The 17,450-nt window shown below is 37.4% G+C and overlaps 1 protein-coding gene across 1 annotated transcript; it reads left to right on the plus strand.

The window, feature by feature from the left end:
• The first annotated feature begins 1,935 nt into the window (after positions 1 to 1,935).
• OOSP2 (oocyte secreted protein 2) lies at positions 1,936 to 17,443 on the plus strand. The gene is made up of 5 exons (XM_063095142.1): positions 1,936 to 1,999; positions 4,182 to 4,360; positions 5,361 to 5,464; positions 7,198 to 7,316; positions 17,364 to 17,443. Exons 1-5 carry the CDS (start codon positions 1,936 to 1,938, stop codon positions 17,441 to 17,443), a joined length of 546 nt encoding a protein of 181 aa, XP_062951212.1.
• The last annotated feature ends 7 nt before the right edge of the window (positions 17,444 to 17,450 follow it).

Consider the following 17,450-nt stretch of genomic DNA (forward strand, 5'->3'; position numbering starts at 1 on the left):
GCAGGTCATGAGTCAGGTAGTTGAAAAAAGATTCTGGTGGCTGATAGCAGGATAGATATGCCTTATTCCCACCCGAGCTCTGCTGGCCAGTGGTTAAGAGCCACTGTCTCTTATACTGAAAGGTACACAACAATGGCAACAAACCAAGGAGTACATGGGCATGCATGCGTTGTTACACTGCTCTTATGTAACTTGCTTACAATGGATGTGCTGAGTCACACCCAGCTAGATGTGAGGCAAGGGGGCTGACTATACTGACACCGTTTTCCTCACAGATGTTTATATTGGCATGATTTAAAAGGTAAATGTAAAGTTAATGAAGTTTAGGTCATAGAAATGTTAATAACACCAGAAAAAAGTAAAAAAAAAGAAAAAAGACAAAAAAATAAGTGAACTTATCCTTGTCTTTCTCTGGTACTCTTTTCCTCTTTGCAGGTGGTGACTGGGTTTTTCACACTTTCCTGATGCAGAGTGCTGTGTTGACAGTCACAGCTTTCAGGATCTTGTTCATTAGAGAATGTGATGATAGAGACAAAAGTCTTCTTTGTAACACATAGGGAAATCCTGTGTTTGTATTCATTTGAGAGCAGATTATAACATTAAAAATATAATTTGGATATGACTAAAAGCAACATTAGGTACTCAATTCAGACTCTTTGAATTTACTGTTAGCCTTTGATTTCCAAATTGTAAGGGAAATGAAAATGAATGGTCAGGCTCCATCAGTCTTTCAGAAACTTGCTGAGCATGATTTAGCATGACTGTTGTAAACACATTAATTGCGCATGTGCACCGAGATGTTCCTGGGTTATCTGATTTAAGTATAAAGGACAAATGGCTCTGATACACAGTGACCCCAGGATGTCCCTGGGAGGCCACCAGGGGGCTGCTGCTGCTGCCGCTGCTGGTGAGGCTGGGGGCTGAGCTTGCATCCAAATAAAGAATGTCAACCTTGCCAATGGCTCCCAGGATCTTTCCAACTACCTGGCTTGCAACCTGCATATGAGGGGTCTGTGGTCGTCTGCATAACAGGTCTGAAGGGTCTGTGACCCAGCCCGACACAAGTTCTCTTTAGAATTATATAGTTACACTCATATTATGACCAGTTCTAGAAAGTACACTAAAAAAGTTAGCTGGAACTTCTATTCCAATTGAGTATTGGAAAGTATATATTCATTATACACATAAAAATTATATATATGAGTATATGTGTATATAAAATGTCCTGTTGTCTTATAAAATAATTACAAGGTTTGAAAGGACTGAAGTAACTAAAACATTAATTTAGTAAGAATCAACAGAGATGGATTTGTGGATTTTCCTGATATCAAGCAAATTGGTTTTCCTTTGGGCCTCAGTCACCTTCTAGGGATTTATGCTCCTGGTCAAGTCACTTTATCATTTCTGCTGTGATTCTTTCAGCCAACCACATTGAAATGAAGAAATAATAGTCTTTTGATTTCAAATATGTACAAGGGTACTTCAAAAAGTTCATGGAAAAAATAGAATTAAATGATAATGTGAATCTTTCCATGAACTTTTTGAAGTACCCTTGTGTAATTCAGGCTATTCACATATTAAATGGAAACTTAGAACATCAACACTGATGATTATCTAATAAAAAGTTATCTACAATTTAGTATTTATTGGAAATATTGCGTGCCGTGCCAGCCTCCCAGATGATTTACCAGGCCCTGTGCAGACAGTTATCGGATAACACTTTCTTCCTGATAATGCCTCTTTGACCTTCAGTGTTTGGGTAATCAGGAGAGTCGTAGCCTTTAGGTGGTTGACACTGTGATAAGTGCACGCCATGGGCTACCTTAATAAGTAGGAAAATAAAGGCAGCTGAGCATTTGATGCCATATAAAATCACTTAAGCCACTCACCACTTCCTTTTTGCTGTGAGGAAGTCCTGCCCAGAGGAAGGTCTCTATGGCTTTAGAGGTCTTGATTCTTCTTGCTGCCTTTCTTTGGCCTTGTGCTGAGAACTTTGCTGGTAAATGACCAGTTTTAGAGAATGCTTCCTTGAAGGGGTTGTTCATAATGGTTGCTTTCCCTGCAGGAACTCTCCTCCCTGCAGAGATAGATCTTATCACAACTTGCCAGAAGAGAAATACATATGCTCAGACCAAGAGGGATTGTCAATATATTGAGGACACTTTTTCCCTTTTCTGCTTAAATGTCTGAGTTCTCAAGATTTTTTCCCTCCTTTCTCTTTCATTCTGGTCTTATTTATTTATTTATTTTTTTGCGCCTGGCCAGTATGGGGATCTGAACCTTTGACCTTGGTGTTATAACAACGAGCTCTAAGCAGGTGAGCTATTCGGCCAGCCCCTTTCATGCATCTTGATCCTCATTTGTAGAGGTTCTTCATGAAGAGGTCCTTGGCTCCGCGTCTCAGTCTTCCTTAATTTTTAAGCCCGCTGCCAATTTCCACGACTTGACTGTATCATATCTTAAGATACTCGGTTGTATCCTAACTGATCTTCCTGCTTCCAGACTCCTCATATTTCCACTTGATGATAATATGGCTCTTTTGTTCTTTTAGAAACATTGGTTTGACCTTCACTCTTGTCAAATTCATTAACAGTTCTGCAGAGCCAGTAGGTAAAAGCTAAATCAATGTTTGTGCTGTGTACAGGTTAATTCCAATGTATCTTTTCTATTTTACCTGGAATCCAAATGCTTTCCAGCTTCAAGGCCTGACTAAATGTCCTCAACTCTAAGGCAGCATTTTAATGTTGCTTTTTGTGTTTCTTTCGTTTTGAACATTCTTCTGTTGTAAGTGGGGTCTTTTCTTGGAATAAATATGTGAATTTTTTACATATTCATTTGGGCTGAAACCTTTTATGAGCAAAGACTACACATAGCTTCTGATACCTTTCCATTTTACCTAAGATGAATCTTTCCAAATGCCTAGATTAGCGCAGCTAACCATGCAGCAGTTAAATTACTGGAATGAACAGCACATGTGGAGAAAGGGCAGTGACCAGTGAATTCCATTTATCTGGGATGGGCTCACTTGGGTGTTCGGGCCCTAGCTGTAGTTCATGATGCTTGGGTGCAAGGAATGTTCTTCAGTTAATGCATCCAGCAGCTATGTATCCTCAGGCTTTCTCACAAATTTCTCAGGTATTTGAGAGACCATCTCAACGTCAAGCTGAAACTTGGCTCTAATATTAGTATTAAAGTAGTGTCAGAAGCATAGACTTTCTGTCTGTCCATGTCCATTTATACTTTTGAATCCATCTTTAATCCCAGCTATTGGAACCTTTTTTCCTTCCATAAGGATCTTCCTGATCATTTGTTCTAGATAATCTTAGAATAATCTTTCAAACACATGAAAAAATGTGATTTGGAGGTTACCGTCACTGATACAGAACACCTGCCTTCTCCAGCCTCACCTCTTCTCAAACGCACATTCCTTACCTTCTTGATGATGATTTCTCTGTAGAGGCCAAGGACTTCCAGGCTCCAGTGTTGCTGAAGGTCTCTGTGGCCACTTGCTCACTAATCATATAAATATTGTTTTTCATGCTGGTAAGACTCAGCTCCTCTGAATGAATCCATTAAAAATAATGATTATTATTGACTTACTGAGAAGTTGAGTATAGAGAATAAGAATGGGTTTTACAACAAAACTTTCATAAAACTTCCATCTCGGATAGTGGATTTTCTCTCTTCAGACTATCTCCTCTTAAGGCTGAGATTGTTTCTGACTCCGGCTGCTCTAGATGTGGACTCTCCTATATCAACACTATTCTTTCTCCTTCTGCCTCCCCAAAAAGTATACTGGGAATATAGCTCCTGTTCTAATGGATTGCAATTTACTCTGTTCCTTCCGTGTCATCCTATATATAACCCTCTGTGGAATCTCATTTCTTTAGGAGGAAGCAAGGGGCTGTCCAATTATGTTTTTTCTTATCTTTGCATGTTGATTTATTTTTTTTCCCTGAGGCAATGACTGAAATCTAGTTATTAGGGGGCATAATTCAGCTGATATTTTAGAGAATAGTAATAATACAAAAGCCCTCTATAGGCTATCTTTTAAGCATGGTTACCCTTGCCAGAAAAAGAAATGCCTTTTATTTGTCATGAAGGACAGATCTGAATATTCTTTGGGCTCTTCCTTAAGACAGATACACATCTGATGCTTTCTCATGTTGTCCTTTCCACAGTGAAGATAAGTTGTTCCATGGACTGGGTGATGGTCTCGGTTAGCCCATATGCACACAACAGCAATCTGTATATATTCGCTGATGAATTGTCTTTGGGATTGGGCTGCCCTGTGACTCGGATACAGACATATATATATGATTTCATATACGCTGTTCATGATTGTGGCATCAGGACAAAGGTGAGAATAATGATTATTTGTAAAAATACTGAATGTTTTGTCACACCTTTATGCATGGTGCTAAACTTTTTGCTTTTTTTTTTTTTTAACCTATCTTTGCTCCTACTAGTAGTAATTTATGAATAGATGACAACAGAGTTCCTCACTTACTCTTCAGTGAATATCGGACCATTTTGTGGGTACAGGACCTCAGAGCACAGATTTACAGACTAGTTAGGGGCCTGATTTTTAAGTCATCTTTATGCTACTATTATATTTCACTGAAACCTAGCAGTTTTAAATTTCATTTAATGCTCCTAATGTGGAAGGTCACCAATTCTGGGAAGGAATAGCATATCCAACATTAGATCATTTGAAATCTACCCATGCTCCATGAGGATGTATGTCAATGTGGGAGTGAATTTTCACTGGAATAAAATCTGTTTGCTATTTGGCTAAGCACAAATCTTAAAATGTGTTGTTATCCTGGGATATTATCCTCTCATAGATTCCCAATTGTGAACAATTTGTATTTATGCTACACAAATATTTGGGGCCAATGGAAATTATAACAGTCACCTATGAATGAGGTATTGTTTTTATTTTACAAATTAGAGAACTGGAGCTTCAGAAGGTACTTTAACAGTTTGCCCTGGAATGCACAGCTAGTTGGTGGTAGTTTAGGTGCCAAATCGGTATGATTGCCCTCCAAAGCTTTGTGCCTTAAACCACTCTGTTATTTGACTTCCAAGTCATCTTTCTCAAAAGGACTGTTGAAAGCCTTTTCATTAATGACCTGTATCGATGGCTCTAAGTGGCAGTTTAAGTTTGCTTCAATGTATTAAGATTCTGCCCTCCTCAGGTAGTTTAAATGCACTGTCCCAGTGAATTGTCAGACCTTCATATATAATGGAGTGACAGTGGCCATTTTGAGGTCTTGAATGTTTTTTGCTTCCTATTTAAGTGTGTGTATGCCTCCTCCGTTACTAGAAACTCCTACTTAAACTTTGTGCTCTCCTAGGTTGTTTCAGAGGATATTCTTCTTTTTCAAACTGAGATATACTTTACCCCAAGGAATATACATTGTTACCGGCAGAAAATTCCTCTGGAGTGTTCTGCCTCTAGGTGAGTTCAGCAGACCTGAATCCTTGGGAAGAGTTTATCTTCACCTTTAGTTATCAGAAGCTTCCACAGAAGCATAGATTTTAGAGACTATAACCTGACTCACTCATAAGTATAATTCCAAACAACCCCCAAATAAGCATTTACAAAAATATCTTAATAAATATTCTTTTTAATTTTTAATTTTTTTAAATGTAATATTTATTTTAGAATAAAACATACAGAGTTGGAATGGTTCTAATAGACAGTCTAGTATAACTGGGTTATTTTATAGTAACTCAACTACAAAGCAGTTACTAAATACTCAAAGTTACCTTTAGTAAGTAAAATAATCAAGCATCAATATTATCTTTTGATGTTTTCTTCTTTATAGTACTCTTCTTCTGATATGTTTTGCTGCTCAATTCTGTGTTATGAGAGTAAGTGGCTAAAGAGTTGAGAGAAAAACCAATCCTTCATTTTAATACGAACTCATGGAGAATGCATGAAAGGAAGGGTTTATCAGCCTAATCATTAAGTGCACTTTGCTTACAAATTTGTGGAACCAAGATACTGAATCCCAAAAGGGTCCCACATGAACTTTGAAGCTAAGTGAGTGGTATCCTATTACACATTTAATCACATTACTGAAATATTTAGTTATAAATCTAAGGGACAAATCTTAGAAACCACTTGAAAACCATAGAGAAATTCTGTCCTTTGGTATATGAAAATAGTTGGTATCAAAAAAGAAGAATTTACAGCTCAGAGCCAATGTGCCATATCTTTTAACATATTCAGGGTACCTTTTTTTTTAGGGGGGTAGGAGAATTTTTTTATTGTGGTAAAATATACATAAGATAATATTTATAGCCATTTTTAAGTGTACAGTTCAGTAGCATTAATTAAGTACATTCACCTTGTTAATACTCTTGATTTTTCCTTTAACATGTTTTTATAAGACAAAACTGGGCTGAGGGATTTAGTGGGACTCTGGGTAGTAGCTGAACCCTCAATAGAAACCAACCCTTGATTCTTTCATCACCCCCCTGCCCAACACACACACATATGAACACATATACATATATAGTTTCATTCCTGCATACAACCTGATGCTTAGAGTAATGTAGAGTTTTAACCTAATGCCTCAGAGCTATTGCCTTTCTGTAGGCTACCAGATTAATAGTGATGAACAGGTATTGCTATTTTGATAGTAATTACTATGTCATTTGCAGGTTAGCTTCCCTGGAAAAAAATGAAGACTAGGCCAACAAAGGGTATATGATTAGGTTTTTAGTGCATGAATTTTACTGTTGTATACACACACTCACATTCACACACAGACCTTTACTACTACCACACTGGGTCAGATTAAACTTTTGGTGGTTTTTACTTACATTTCTTGGGATCCATTTGGCTGTCTGTTTTACTGGATACTTTGGTACTCTACTAACACAGAGATTACAAATCATCGGAGAACATTCATCTTTCTACTCACTGTTTGATCCAGAAACCATAAGGACACTATCTATAGTTAGCTTTTTTATATGAGAATCTGTCCATATCCTATATAAAGAATCCACTATTACCCAGAAGGTACAAGATGCTGGCACTATGCTGTGCTCCTAAGTCACGGTAATGAAAATGATCTTGGTGTTAAACAGTGGTAAAAACAATTTGACTTCCAGGTTGAGACCCAGAAACACCTGGTATTATGTATGCCAACCCTATCTGATTTCTGTTTCTCTTTTCTTTAGGAAATCAGTGTGGCTTACACCAGTTTCAACTGATAATGAAATTAAATTGGATCCTAGTCCTTTTATTGCTGACTTTGAGACAACACCAGAAGAGTTAGGATTATTAAATACTTGCCAAAGTTTAGGCTCTCTCCGAAAGGAGAAGTGGGAATTTGCGACTGATAAAATAAATTTTGTTGAAAACCAATGTTTTTTTAATAGAAAAAAAAATGTTAGTATGAATCTCTCCTTAGGTATCTGATTTATGAAAACTCTAATTCAGTAAAGGCCCTGATCAATGGAGGTGTATTTTTAGATCATTTTATTTAATAGGAGTATGGCTTGTTAACTTAATATTAACTATTAGGTAATTTCATATTTTCCATTTAAATTTTCTTTTCTGTTCTATATAGCAGATTCACCAATATGTCCTCAATGACAATGATTTGATCTAATTCATGTAACCCTCCAAAAGATATGTTCTATTTCTCAGTAAGAATAGAGATAGACCTGTAAATGTGCTAGAGTTGAAAGTTTGAACACAACCTAAAATTCAGCATATTAACTCCCAGGAATGACAAATCCCTTTATGTGCAGATACATTAATTTGTGTGGGCTTTCCTAGGGAATTCAAGGGCTAAAAATAATTCACTATGATAACATATTTGAATAATTATTCCAGAATGAAATTCAATTCATATTCTAGAATTCAAATAACCACTCCCTTAACTAAAATTTGATGTCAGATTCTCCTTTCTCTCTGGTGATTCTTCCACACTCGAAATAATTGATTGATTGAGGTGGTTAAGCATAGAATCATCTTGCCACTTAAGAGCAATTTGTTTGGTGGTTATTTATCACCATCTACATTATGCCACATTCTTTTCCTTAAACAGGAAGCTTGTCCATACAATATACCAAAAATCATATCTGATTTTGGGAGATCTCTTTATCAAGTGTTGGAATTGAATTGCACCTTTGGCTATTCAACTGCTTATTAAATGTACATTTTGGATGCTAATCTTTCTAAGAACAGATTGAGACAGGACCCATGGGACCCACGAGTGAGTGACTACAGGGCTCCCTCCACCCTGTTACATCAGAGATACATGTTCAATCAATACTCAGGACTAATTAGGATATACATAGGCATCTACTTCCATTTCTAGTCTGGATATCAATTTGGCAATATGTAAGACTCAGAGATGCTAAAGCAGGAGTTATGGTGAGAGAAGAAGTTACAGGCCCAACTATGGTCCCCTGTTAGCAGGGTGAACCAGCGGATCAGTGAAAGCATATGCAATTTGCTCCCTAAACCTACTTTGGAGCACCATGGCCAATGTCTCACTTTTGCCTTCCAAATCTCATGCAAATTTCTTATGTGGCCAACCCCATAACTATTCAGGAAGGAGAATTCTAATAAATGGAGTTCCAGCTTAGTTAAATTGACCCAGGACAAATCTATGGTAAAACACAGAATTAGAAGATGCCATGAGTGGTAGTAAGTGGGAATATTGGATCCCACATGTGCTGTATGTGTGCTCAGAGGTGGTGCAGACATTCTAAGATATACATATAACAATCCTCAGTCAAGTAAATTATGTGCATATCCTATGGCCTACCAATCAGGGTTTTGATTATGTATCACATAAAAAATTCTCACACGTAAAGAGCATGGGAATGAGAAGATTCCTGATATCAAGCTGGATTCCATGTGGGTGTTTGTTACTGGGTTGGTGACTAGGTAAAAAGTGGTGGATGTGTACTAAAGGACCATGCAGCATTTGGAGAGAGCAGACCAGACATTTACATAGAATAAATAGGAATGGGTACTAATAACAGATCTGAGTGAAGAAAAGGAAGAAAATGAAATCTACAATGCAATTGCATGGATATATATTAAAAATGTGTATATGTAGAATGCAATGGTTGCCTTTGGTGGGGAAGAAAATGCAGATAAAAGGCAAGAGAGAGACATAGGAGAGAGATGAAATTAAAGAGCTGCAGTATTGTGCTTCAAGCCCATCTTACACCACAGAGAATGTAGTTATCAGGACGAAGTCCTACAGAAATTGCTGCCTGTGAGTGAAATCTGCTTATCTCCAAGCTAAGATTTAGTTTTCTCCTCTCAAGTAAAGTACTCACCTCAATAGAAAAGATAATCTTTCTTATAGAAATGTGTTTGTTTTTTCCTGCCTTATCTCCAACCATCTAATTTTAAGATCTTTCAGATATACCCAATGGTTCCCCAGTCTGACTTCACATTAGAATCACCTTGGGACCTTTTTAAAAAAAAATGTTCATGCTTGGTCCACTCCAGAGATACTAATCTAATGTCTTATAAACTCCCCAGAAGATTCCACCGTATAGTTGAAAGTAGAACCATTGTGTTAGTGTTTTCTATCTAGTCTATTTCTCTGTTTTGCAACAAATGTCATGATAAATTCTTCCGGTTTTCTGAGGAACTCTAAAAAAGGAATGCCTTCCTTTGAATTCTAAAATTAGATCTCTAACAACTCTATTTTTCCTCCTTTATCTGAAAAACAGCATGAGGTCAAAACAGGAGAGAATCAAGGCCAGTTTCTAATTACTTTTTAGTTTTATTCGATGGCTCACTATTTCAGGACACTGTAACAACAATCCTTGTCCATCTTAACTTTTTTTTTTTAGTCTTAAAATTATAGTAAATAATGCCTTTTCTGGCAGGGCATGATTTCAAAGCAATGACTTAAAAACTGGCAAAGTTAGAAACCATTAAGCTATAAATCAAACACATTTAACACATTCCGAAGTCAAAGACCTTAGGTGCTTAACAGTTTGGGGTTTTTTTAAAATAAGAATTTATAATAGATACAGTCTCAATAGTATAATTTTAGTATGTGTGCACATGGACATGTGTGTGTTGTGTGTTGGGGGGGTAAAACAAACAGTGTGAGAAATATATTACTTTTCAAATAGTCAAATAGGGCATTTGTCAATAAATGCTGAATTATTGATTAATTCATTCAAAGATTTTTTTTCTTTTGAAAATTAGCAACTTGAACTACTTTTTTCTTACTAATTTTTTTATTCTAGATAATTTTCACAAAAATATACTATTTATATTAATAGGCATTTACTATTGTCATTTTAATTTTTCAGTTTTAATTTTTAACATGGTAGCTATTGATAGGTATAACCCATATAAACAAAAGCTCTTCGAGAGGTCCCCAGAATGTTTGACTGCAAATTTCCTGAGACTAAAAAGTTTTAGAACCACTGGGTTAAAAGAAGGGGCTCCTTCCTCTATGTTGTAGGAAAAGAAAAGCAAACATTTTCCCTTTCCCTACTCATTGTGATGCCACAATTAGGCACCACCTTGGAACACAGAAAACCACTCAATAAAATGAGAGGGATCTAAGGGACAGCTACTGAAATAGACAATCTATGGATCTACAGATCCAGCCCCAAAGTATGTTTTCTTTTTTTGGCTCCCATTCTACATCTACCCCCCAAGTCCAAACCAGAGTTATCTTCAGTCAATTTCTGGATCCTGAGAATTAAGGATCTCTCTCTGTGTGACTTCCCTGGAACTATTCTCCATTCAGAGAGATTCCTGGTGTACTTCATTGATGATTCTTATATTTTCAGTGCCACTGCCCAGAGGTCTCTTTACATGAGGCTATTTCTCCCAGGTATAGCCTTGGTCTGGAATGTTAAATATATTTCATAGCAAGAGACAACTCTGATATATTGTTAACGGCTAGTTGGAAGATTGTTTGAGGAGGATTCTGAGGTGTTTCCTGGCTTAGCAAGGTAAATGCTGTAATTGAGTGGTGGTCTATCCCGGGTGCTAGAAGGAAGACTATTACCTCACATGCTGAGTATTTGTTGATGCTGTGAAGTCAATAGGAATCGCTATGGTCAAACAGGTGTAGAGCAAGACAATAAATGTCTAGTTTATATAAAAGTTACACAGAAATATCATTACAATGATGAATAATAACAGGTATCAGCAGTATCCCCCTCATAAGCAAACAGTCTGCTTAAAATATAAGCATAGATTTTGTGACTCAAACAAAGACATAAGAATATAAGAATTGCCTTGAAGGTTTGCAATAACACAGCTTGTGTATCTACATATCTGAAGACCCTTTTAACTTTCACATGACTTAGGACAGATGCCAACTACCTTTGATTCTGGCACTGTTAGGAGCTGGGCCAGACCTTTCTTTATCCATTTTTTTTTCATTGTGATGAAATACATGTAGCATAAGGATTGCCATTTTAAGCACTTTTATTTTTTATTTATTTATTTTTTTTTACATTTGTTTTATTTATTTATTTTATTTATTTTATTTTTTTATTTTTTTAATTTTATTTTGTCGATATACATTGTAGCTGATTATTGCTCCCCATCACCAAAACCTCCCTCCCTTCTCCCTCCCCCCCCCAACAATGTCCTTTCTGTTTGCTTGTTGTATCAACTTCAAATAATTGTGGTTGTTATATCTTCTTCCCCCCCCCCCCCGGTTTGTGTGTGTGTGTGTGTGTGTGTGTGTGTGAATTTATATATTAATTTTTAGCTCCCTCCAATAAGTGAGAACATGTGGTATTTCTCTTTCTGTGCCTGACTTGTTTCACTTACAAAACAAATAAGCACTTTTAAATATACAATTGTGAGGAACTGATGACATTCAAAGTGCTGCGTGAGTACTACCTCTATTTCCAAAACTTTTTCCTCATCCTAAACATAGACTCTATCCATTAAGCAATAACTTGTCATTATTCCTTTCTGCTCCATTTCTGGTAACCTTTCATCTATTTTTGTCTCTGAATTTTTTTTTCCTTTTTAATTTATTTTTTTCTTAATGGACCTGTGGTAATAGCAACTTGAGTTTGGAACTTGATTATTCATTATAGTATTTCAGCACTGAAAACTAGACAACCTCTCTGTAACAATTTCTACCTGTAATTAGGAGATAATATGTGCAAAGTAGGAAAAAAAAAAAAAACAACTCTATAAATCTTTTTTCCCTTTTAACTTGCTTTTTAAATTTTTTTAAATATTTTTATTTTTACTATTACAAATCGTGATTTCTCTTTATGCCATTGCTTTTTAAAAAATAAGTAAATTAAATTTACTCCATCTCTCAGGTTTATTGAGGTATAAAAGATGAATATGAGGGTTCTTCAAAAAGATCATGAAAAAACAGAATTAAAAGATAATACAAATCTTTCCAAGAACTTTTTGAAGTACCCTCCTGTGTTCTGGGGATCTAATATACAACATGATGACTACAGTTAACAATACTTAATTGTATATTTGAAATTTGTTGAGAGGAGATCCTAAACATTCTTAACCACATACACACAAGATAACTATGTGAGGTGATGGATGGGTTAATTAGCTGATTTGTGGTGATCATTTCACAACATACACATGTATCAATACCTCACGTATACAGTAAATATATTCCATTTTTATTTGTGAATCTTCTCCTGAAAAGCAGTTTCTCACAATCATTCTCTCTCTAAGGAATTGAAGAGCCTTTTCATTTTTATTTATTTTGAACCCATGTGACGATCTTAGCTACTAAGTCCATTCCATGCACTCTTATTTCAACTTAATACTGTTCTCTAAGGTGCATGCAGTGATCTTAAATTTACAAATAAGATAAATCAAGTCTTAGAGTTTAAGTATTAAGTAACTTCCTTTCATGGCCCTTTCTTTCTACATTCTAAATTTAAAACAAGCATGTTGAAAGGACCCACTTTTCTTTTCCTTCCTCATATGTCTTCCTCCCCTTCCCTTAAGACATTTTCTTGTCATTCCTTTCTTCTTCAGTATTCTATTTGCAATGGCTCTGGCTAGAAAGGGTGTCCTTTCAGCTCTTTCCTTCTGACGTCCCTCTAGGTCTTCTCTGTCATTTGTCCCCTTCCTTTGCTGCTAAATGTAGACCCTCCTGAGCCTCTCCTGAGGCTCAAGTGCCAGCCCTGGCTGCAGCGCTCCTGTGCATGACATTTTCCTAGCTGCCAGACCCTGCTCACTTCATGTTCACAGTCTCCACTCCCCAAATTGTCCTCAGTCATGGTATCAGGCCCTCTTTTTCTTTTGATGAAGTCCCCACTTACACTCTGGTTTCCTGGACTAGGACCTCACTTTCTTTGCTGTGAATCCTGCTTCTCTCTCACAGACTCCCCCAGCCCATGGATCAGGGGCTGTCCCAGGCCTTCCTCTCTGGCCCTGCCCCTTGATCTTTATAAGGACCGTGATTGGAATCCTTGCAGTTACCTACTTCTTTATTCCCTGTCACTTGGCTCTGATCTTTCCACCACCTATATCAGGACACTTATTAATTTAGGACCATCATATAATTTGTGATCCAGATGAGACACTTTTGAAAGAGGAAGTCATTATAAAAATCATATTGGAATGACTCTGGATTTACCCTGCACAGAACCTGGATTTTGCACATGATCCCATTGTTTGCCATGTGAACTGACCTTAAATATATGATTAACATTGCAATGCTGTAGTTTCCTCTTCCATAAAATTGGATTGATAGTAGTACCTAGATCTTGAGTTAATTATGAGGATGAAACAAGTTATAGATATAAAAGCATTTCAAACAGTAACTTGTACACAGCAATTTAATGCACTTAAACTACGATTAGCATTATTATATCTATGATATGGGGCAAAGTAATTAACCTCTCTAAGCTTGTAAGAATTGAATGTGATCAGGCATGTAAGGTACGTAGCCTTGTTGCTGGTACCTTATGTAAAATTAGTGCCTGAGTGACCATCTTCCCTCCTCCAGAAGCTACTCTTACTGTTTGGCCCTATCTCTTTTTACTGTGTAACTAACTGTTCTACCTCCATTCCACAACCCCTTCCCACTGATCTATTCTTATTTTCTGCTTGTATTTCTTCTTCCAATGACGTATTAAGCAAAATCTAAAAGTCAGAAGACAGCTACTCCTAAGAACTGTTTCCTAGTCATCACTAAGCCTTGGGGAAGCATGATGCACTAGAGAGGACTCAAATGGAGATGTGATTAGCACACCCCCCAGTCAGCCAAGAGAACGTTTCACTGACTCCACTAAAGCATTGTGTAAGGCAAAGGTACACTAAGCCCGAGGAAGAAGAAGCTGCTGTTTTCCAGAAAAAAACACTGTAGTGATCATTGCTGAGTGTCTCCTTGGCAGCAAGACAGACTTGAAGGAAAGAAGTCTGCCAAAGTCTGGAGCCTCCAAGGTAAACTCTATAGATTCTCTCTCCATAGAAATTCCCCTTCCTTTTCTGTCTGTCAAGAGTGCCTCCCAGTGGGCCACTGGAGATGTCTACATTTGCTGTTCGGTTTCTCTGTAGAGATTTGAAATGTTTAGCTATGAAAGTGGCTTCCCCTTACAATGCGATTGTTACCCTGGTGCCATGATAAAAAAATGGTAGACATAATATTGTAGCTATTGCTTTGGAAAAATGTGGGCATGGATACACGCCTCCCAGCTCCCCCTCACCATCCACCCCTTAGATATATTAAATCCAAGTGGCTGCACCTGAGTTTGGCTGTCAGCTCTGATAATGAGGGATAATTTGGGCATCCCTGAGGTATGGGATTTAATGAGTACCTTTCAGCATAAACTCTAAGGGACAGTATATTGTAATGATAAATAGAGCCAAATTACCAGATTCTGATCCCTCACTTCTCAAATTGCTGGCTGTGTAGCCCTGGACACGTTCCTCAGCTTCCTCACCTGTAAAATGGAAAGGATCATAACAGTGGTATCCGTTTATACAGATGTTGTGAGAACTAAATTAACTACCATGAGTAAAGCACTTAGAACACCTGTCACGTGATAGGTGATCTAAATTGGTAGGTTCCTAGGAAATCTACATTTCTTTAATTATTTTTAAGCTAAATTGATTATATTTTATTGAAAATAATTTATCTGATGGCTAACAATTCCCCCGGTTGTTTTTTAAAAAATAGAATTGAATAATGTGGTTAGAATAGATTTTTTTTTCCCTCCACAACTCTCTGGAGTTTCTCAATATGAATAGCTCCAGTGCTTACATGTATATTTTCCATTATCCTCCATAAATTATGTCTACCTTGGGCTGGACAAAAAGTGTATTTACTAAACATGTATTAGTTGAGAGTCCATCATATGACAGACACTAAGCTAGGTTCTCGAGTTATAGTGATGAGAAGACAGTGAGATAACAGAGAAATATCCAGGCAATTGAAGCTGAGATTGATTAAATGGTATGAGAAGTGAAGTCAGGGGAAATCTGAGAGTAACTAAAAGGGGTGCACCATCCAGACTTGGCCAGGACTAAAAAAATCATCCTGAAAGTATGATGTCAGGCCAGGGTTCAGAGACCCTTCAAACCCATCGTACAGACTGTCACAGACCCCCACCCCCACCCCCACCCCCACCCCCATCCCAGGATACAAGCTAGGCAATTGGGAAAAAGATCCTTGGAGCCGCTGGGAGAGTTGACAAGTCCATTCCAATGTGAGCTCAGTCCTCAGCTTCCTCAGCAGTAGCAGCAGCAGTTTATAGCAACCTGCAGCAGATCCAGCAGGAGCAGTGGTGGCCTCCCAGGGCATCGCAGGGGCCCTGCAGCAACAGCTTGTAGCAACAGCCTCCAGCAGCGGTAGCAGCCTCCCTGTGGCACCCCCGGCAGTGTCTCAGGGGCAGGAGCCCTGTGGATCAGAGCTGCTTGTCTTTTATACTTAAGTCTGTTAACTCATGACACCTGGGTGTGAGTCAGACAACCCAGGAACACCTGGGTGCTCACACGTATCTACATCAAACAATAGCCAATGAACACCTGGGCACACATGCACAGTTATCATATTTACATCAAATGCTTGGCAAGATTCCAAACATCCAAGAGATCCTGACCATTGACTTTCACTTTCCCTACATATGACATGTGGGCTGAGATTTGGTCTGGAAGAAGAGCAGACACTATCTATGTGAAGATTGAGGGAAAGTGTGTTTCAGGAATAGGAAGGATTGAAGACATTTGAGGGCTTGACACTTCTGAACACGGAAAGAAACAAAACAAGGCTGGGCTGACTTTTGAGATAAGGAGTGGTATAGGATGAGGCTGGAGATGAGGCAAGTAACTACCTGATCATGAAGCAGCAGCATTTCCCACATTACATACATCCTAGATTGTTAGCTATTTCATCTAAAATATATACAAATTTCTCAACAGATAAATTTTAAGCCTGAGCTTTGCAAGGTGATGAACAATATAGATAGGAGATGGATTTGAAGAAGCTTATTCTGCTTTGGGCTATTCTTCTTATACTTCTGGTGCATAATTACATTAGGCATCATTAACAGAGAACCTGTTGTAAGCTTTATTGATCTCTCACCCTTGGATACTATGCACACTGTTGAACATAGGAAGCAAGGGCTCCTCATCATTTCATATGTATCAGTGTTTAAATGGATGGAGAATGTACCTTAATGCTAGCATGAAAATCAGTAATGGTAGGAAACTTTTAAAAAATTTGTGATAAACTTTTCATCAGTATTAGTAGGGAAGTTTTTAATGAACTTTTCTAGCAATTCTTGGTGTGATGAAATTAGACTGTTTTCTTCCTCTCACCTTCTTTTAAATTAGTGTCATAGTGATTTGTTGCCACACTTGAGTAAGTATGACACATGCCCCCTATAATAGAGAATTAGAAAGGTAAACACCCTGAAAGGGAGAGGCATGTGTTTATTTTGAGAAAAAATAGTTACTAGAAAAGTAGATCTGCTGTGTAATTTCTTATAAAAATTAGGATCCTATACTAAATAGTTTTGTCAGAATTCAGCAGCCTTTAGTGGGTTTATGAGTAATCTCATACCATCCATCTCATCAGTTATCAAAGCATACAAGCATTTTGCAGTCATTTTGTCTTGGATGACACTATGCATTAGGAAGCTGTATTGCTCAACATTCAGAAATATAAGCATTCTGTCTGTGGTTAAGTGATACATATTTTTTAGCTGTTATGATTGAAGTGGTTGTTTGGTGATCCTTATATATAAAAATATACATCCTTTTTGGCACAAGGCAGAGTATAAATTAAAAGTCAACATTTATGAACTGTTTATAGGTTAAGAATGTCATACATTATCGAAGTTGACCCTTACAATGTTAATATGAAATTAAAATGATTCTCATTTTACAGATGTAAAAGTTCCTTCTGCCCAGTCATGCAACTATAAAGTGGCCAAGTCGATTCGAGTCTGGCTCTTCCATAGTGCTTAAAATCTTT

Source organism: Cynocephalus volans, chromosome 4 (genome assembly GCF_027409185.1).
Source record: "Cynocephalus volans isolate mCynVol1 chromosome 4, mCynVol1.pri, whole genome shotgun sequence".
NCBI lineage: Eukaryota > Metazoa > Chordata > Mammalia > Dermoptera > Cynocephalidae > Cynocephalus > Cynocephalus volans.

Bases quoted from the DNA above. Each gene is read 5' to 3' on its own strand.
- OOSP2 (XM_063095142.1), top strand. From the start codon at position 1,936: ATGGCTTTAGAGGTCTTGATTCTTCTTGCTGCCTTTCTTTGGCCTTGT. The intron at 5,465-7,197 runs GTGAGTTCAGCA...TCTTTTCTTTAG, and splicing joins CTGGAGTGTTCTGCCTCTAG to GAAATCAGTGTGGCTTACAC. The intron at 7,317-17,363 runs GTTTAGGCTCTC...CTCATTTTACAG, and splicing joins ATTATTAAATACTTGCCAAA to ATGTAAAAGTTCCTTCTGCC.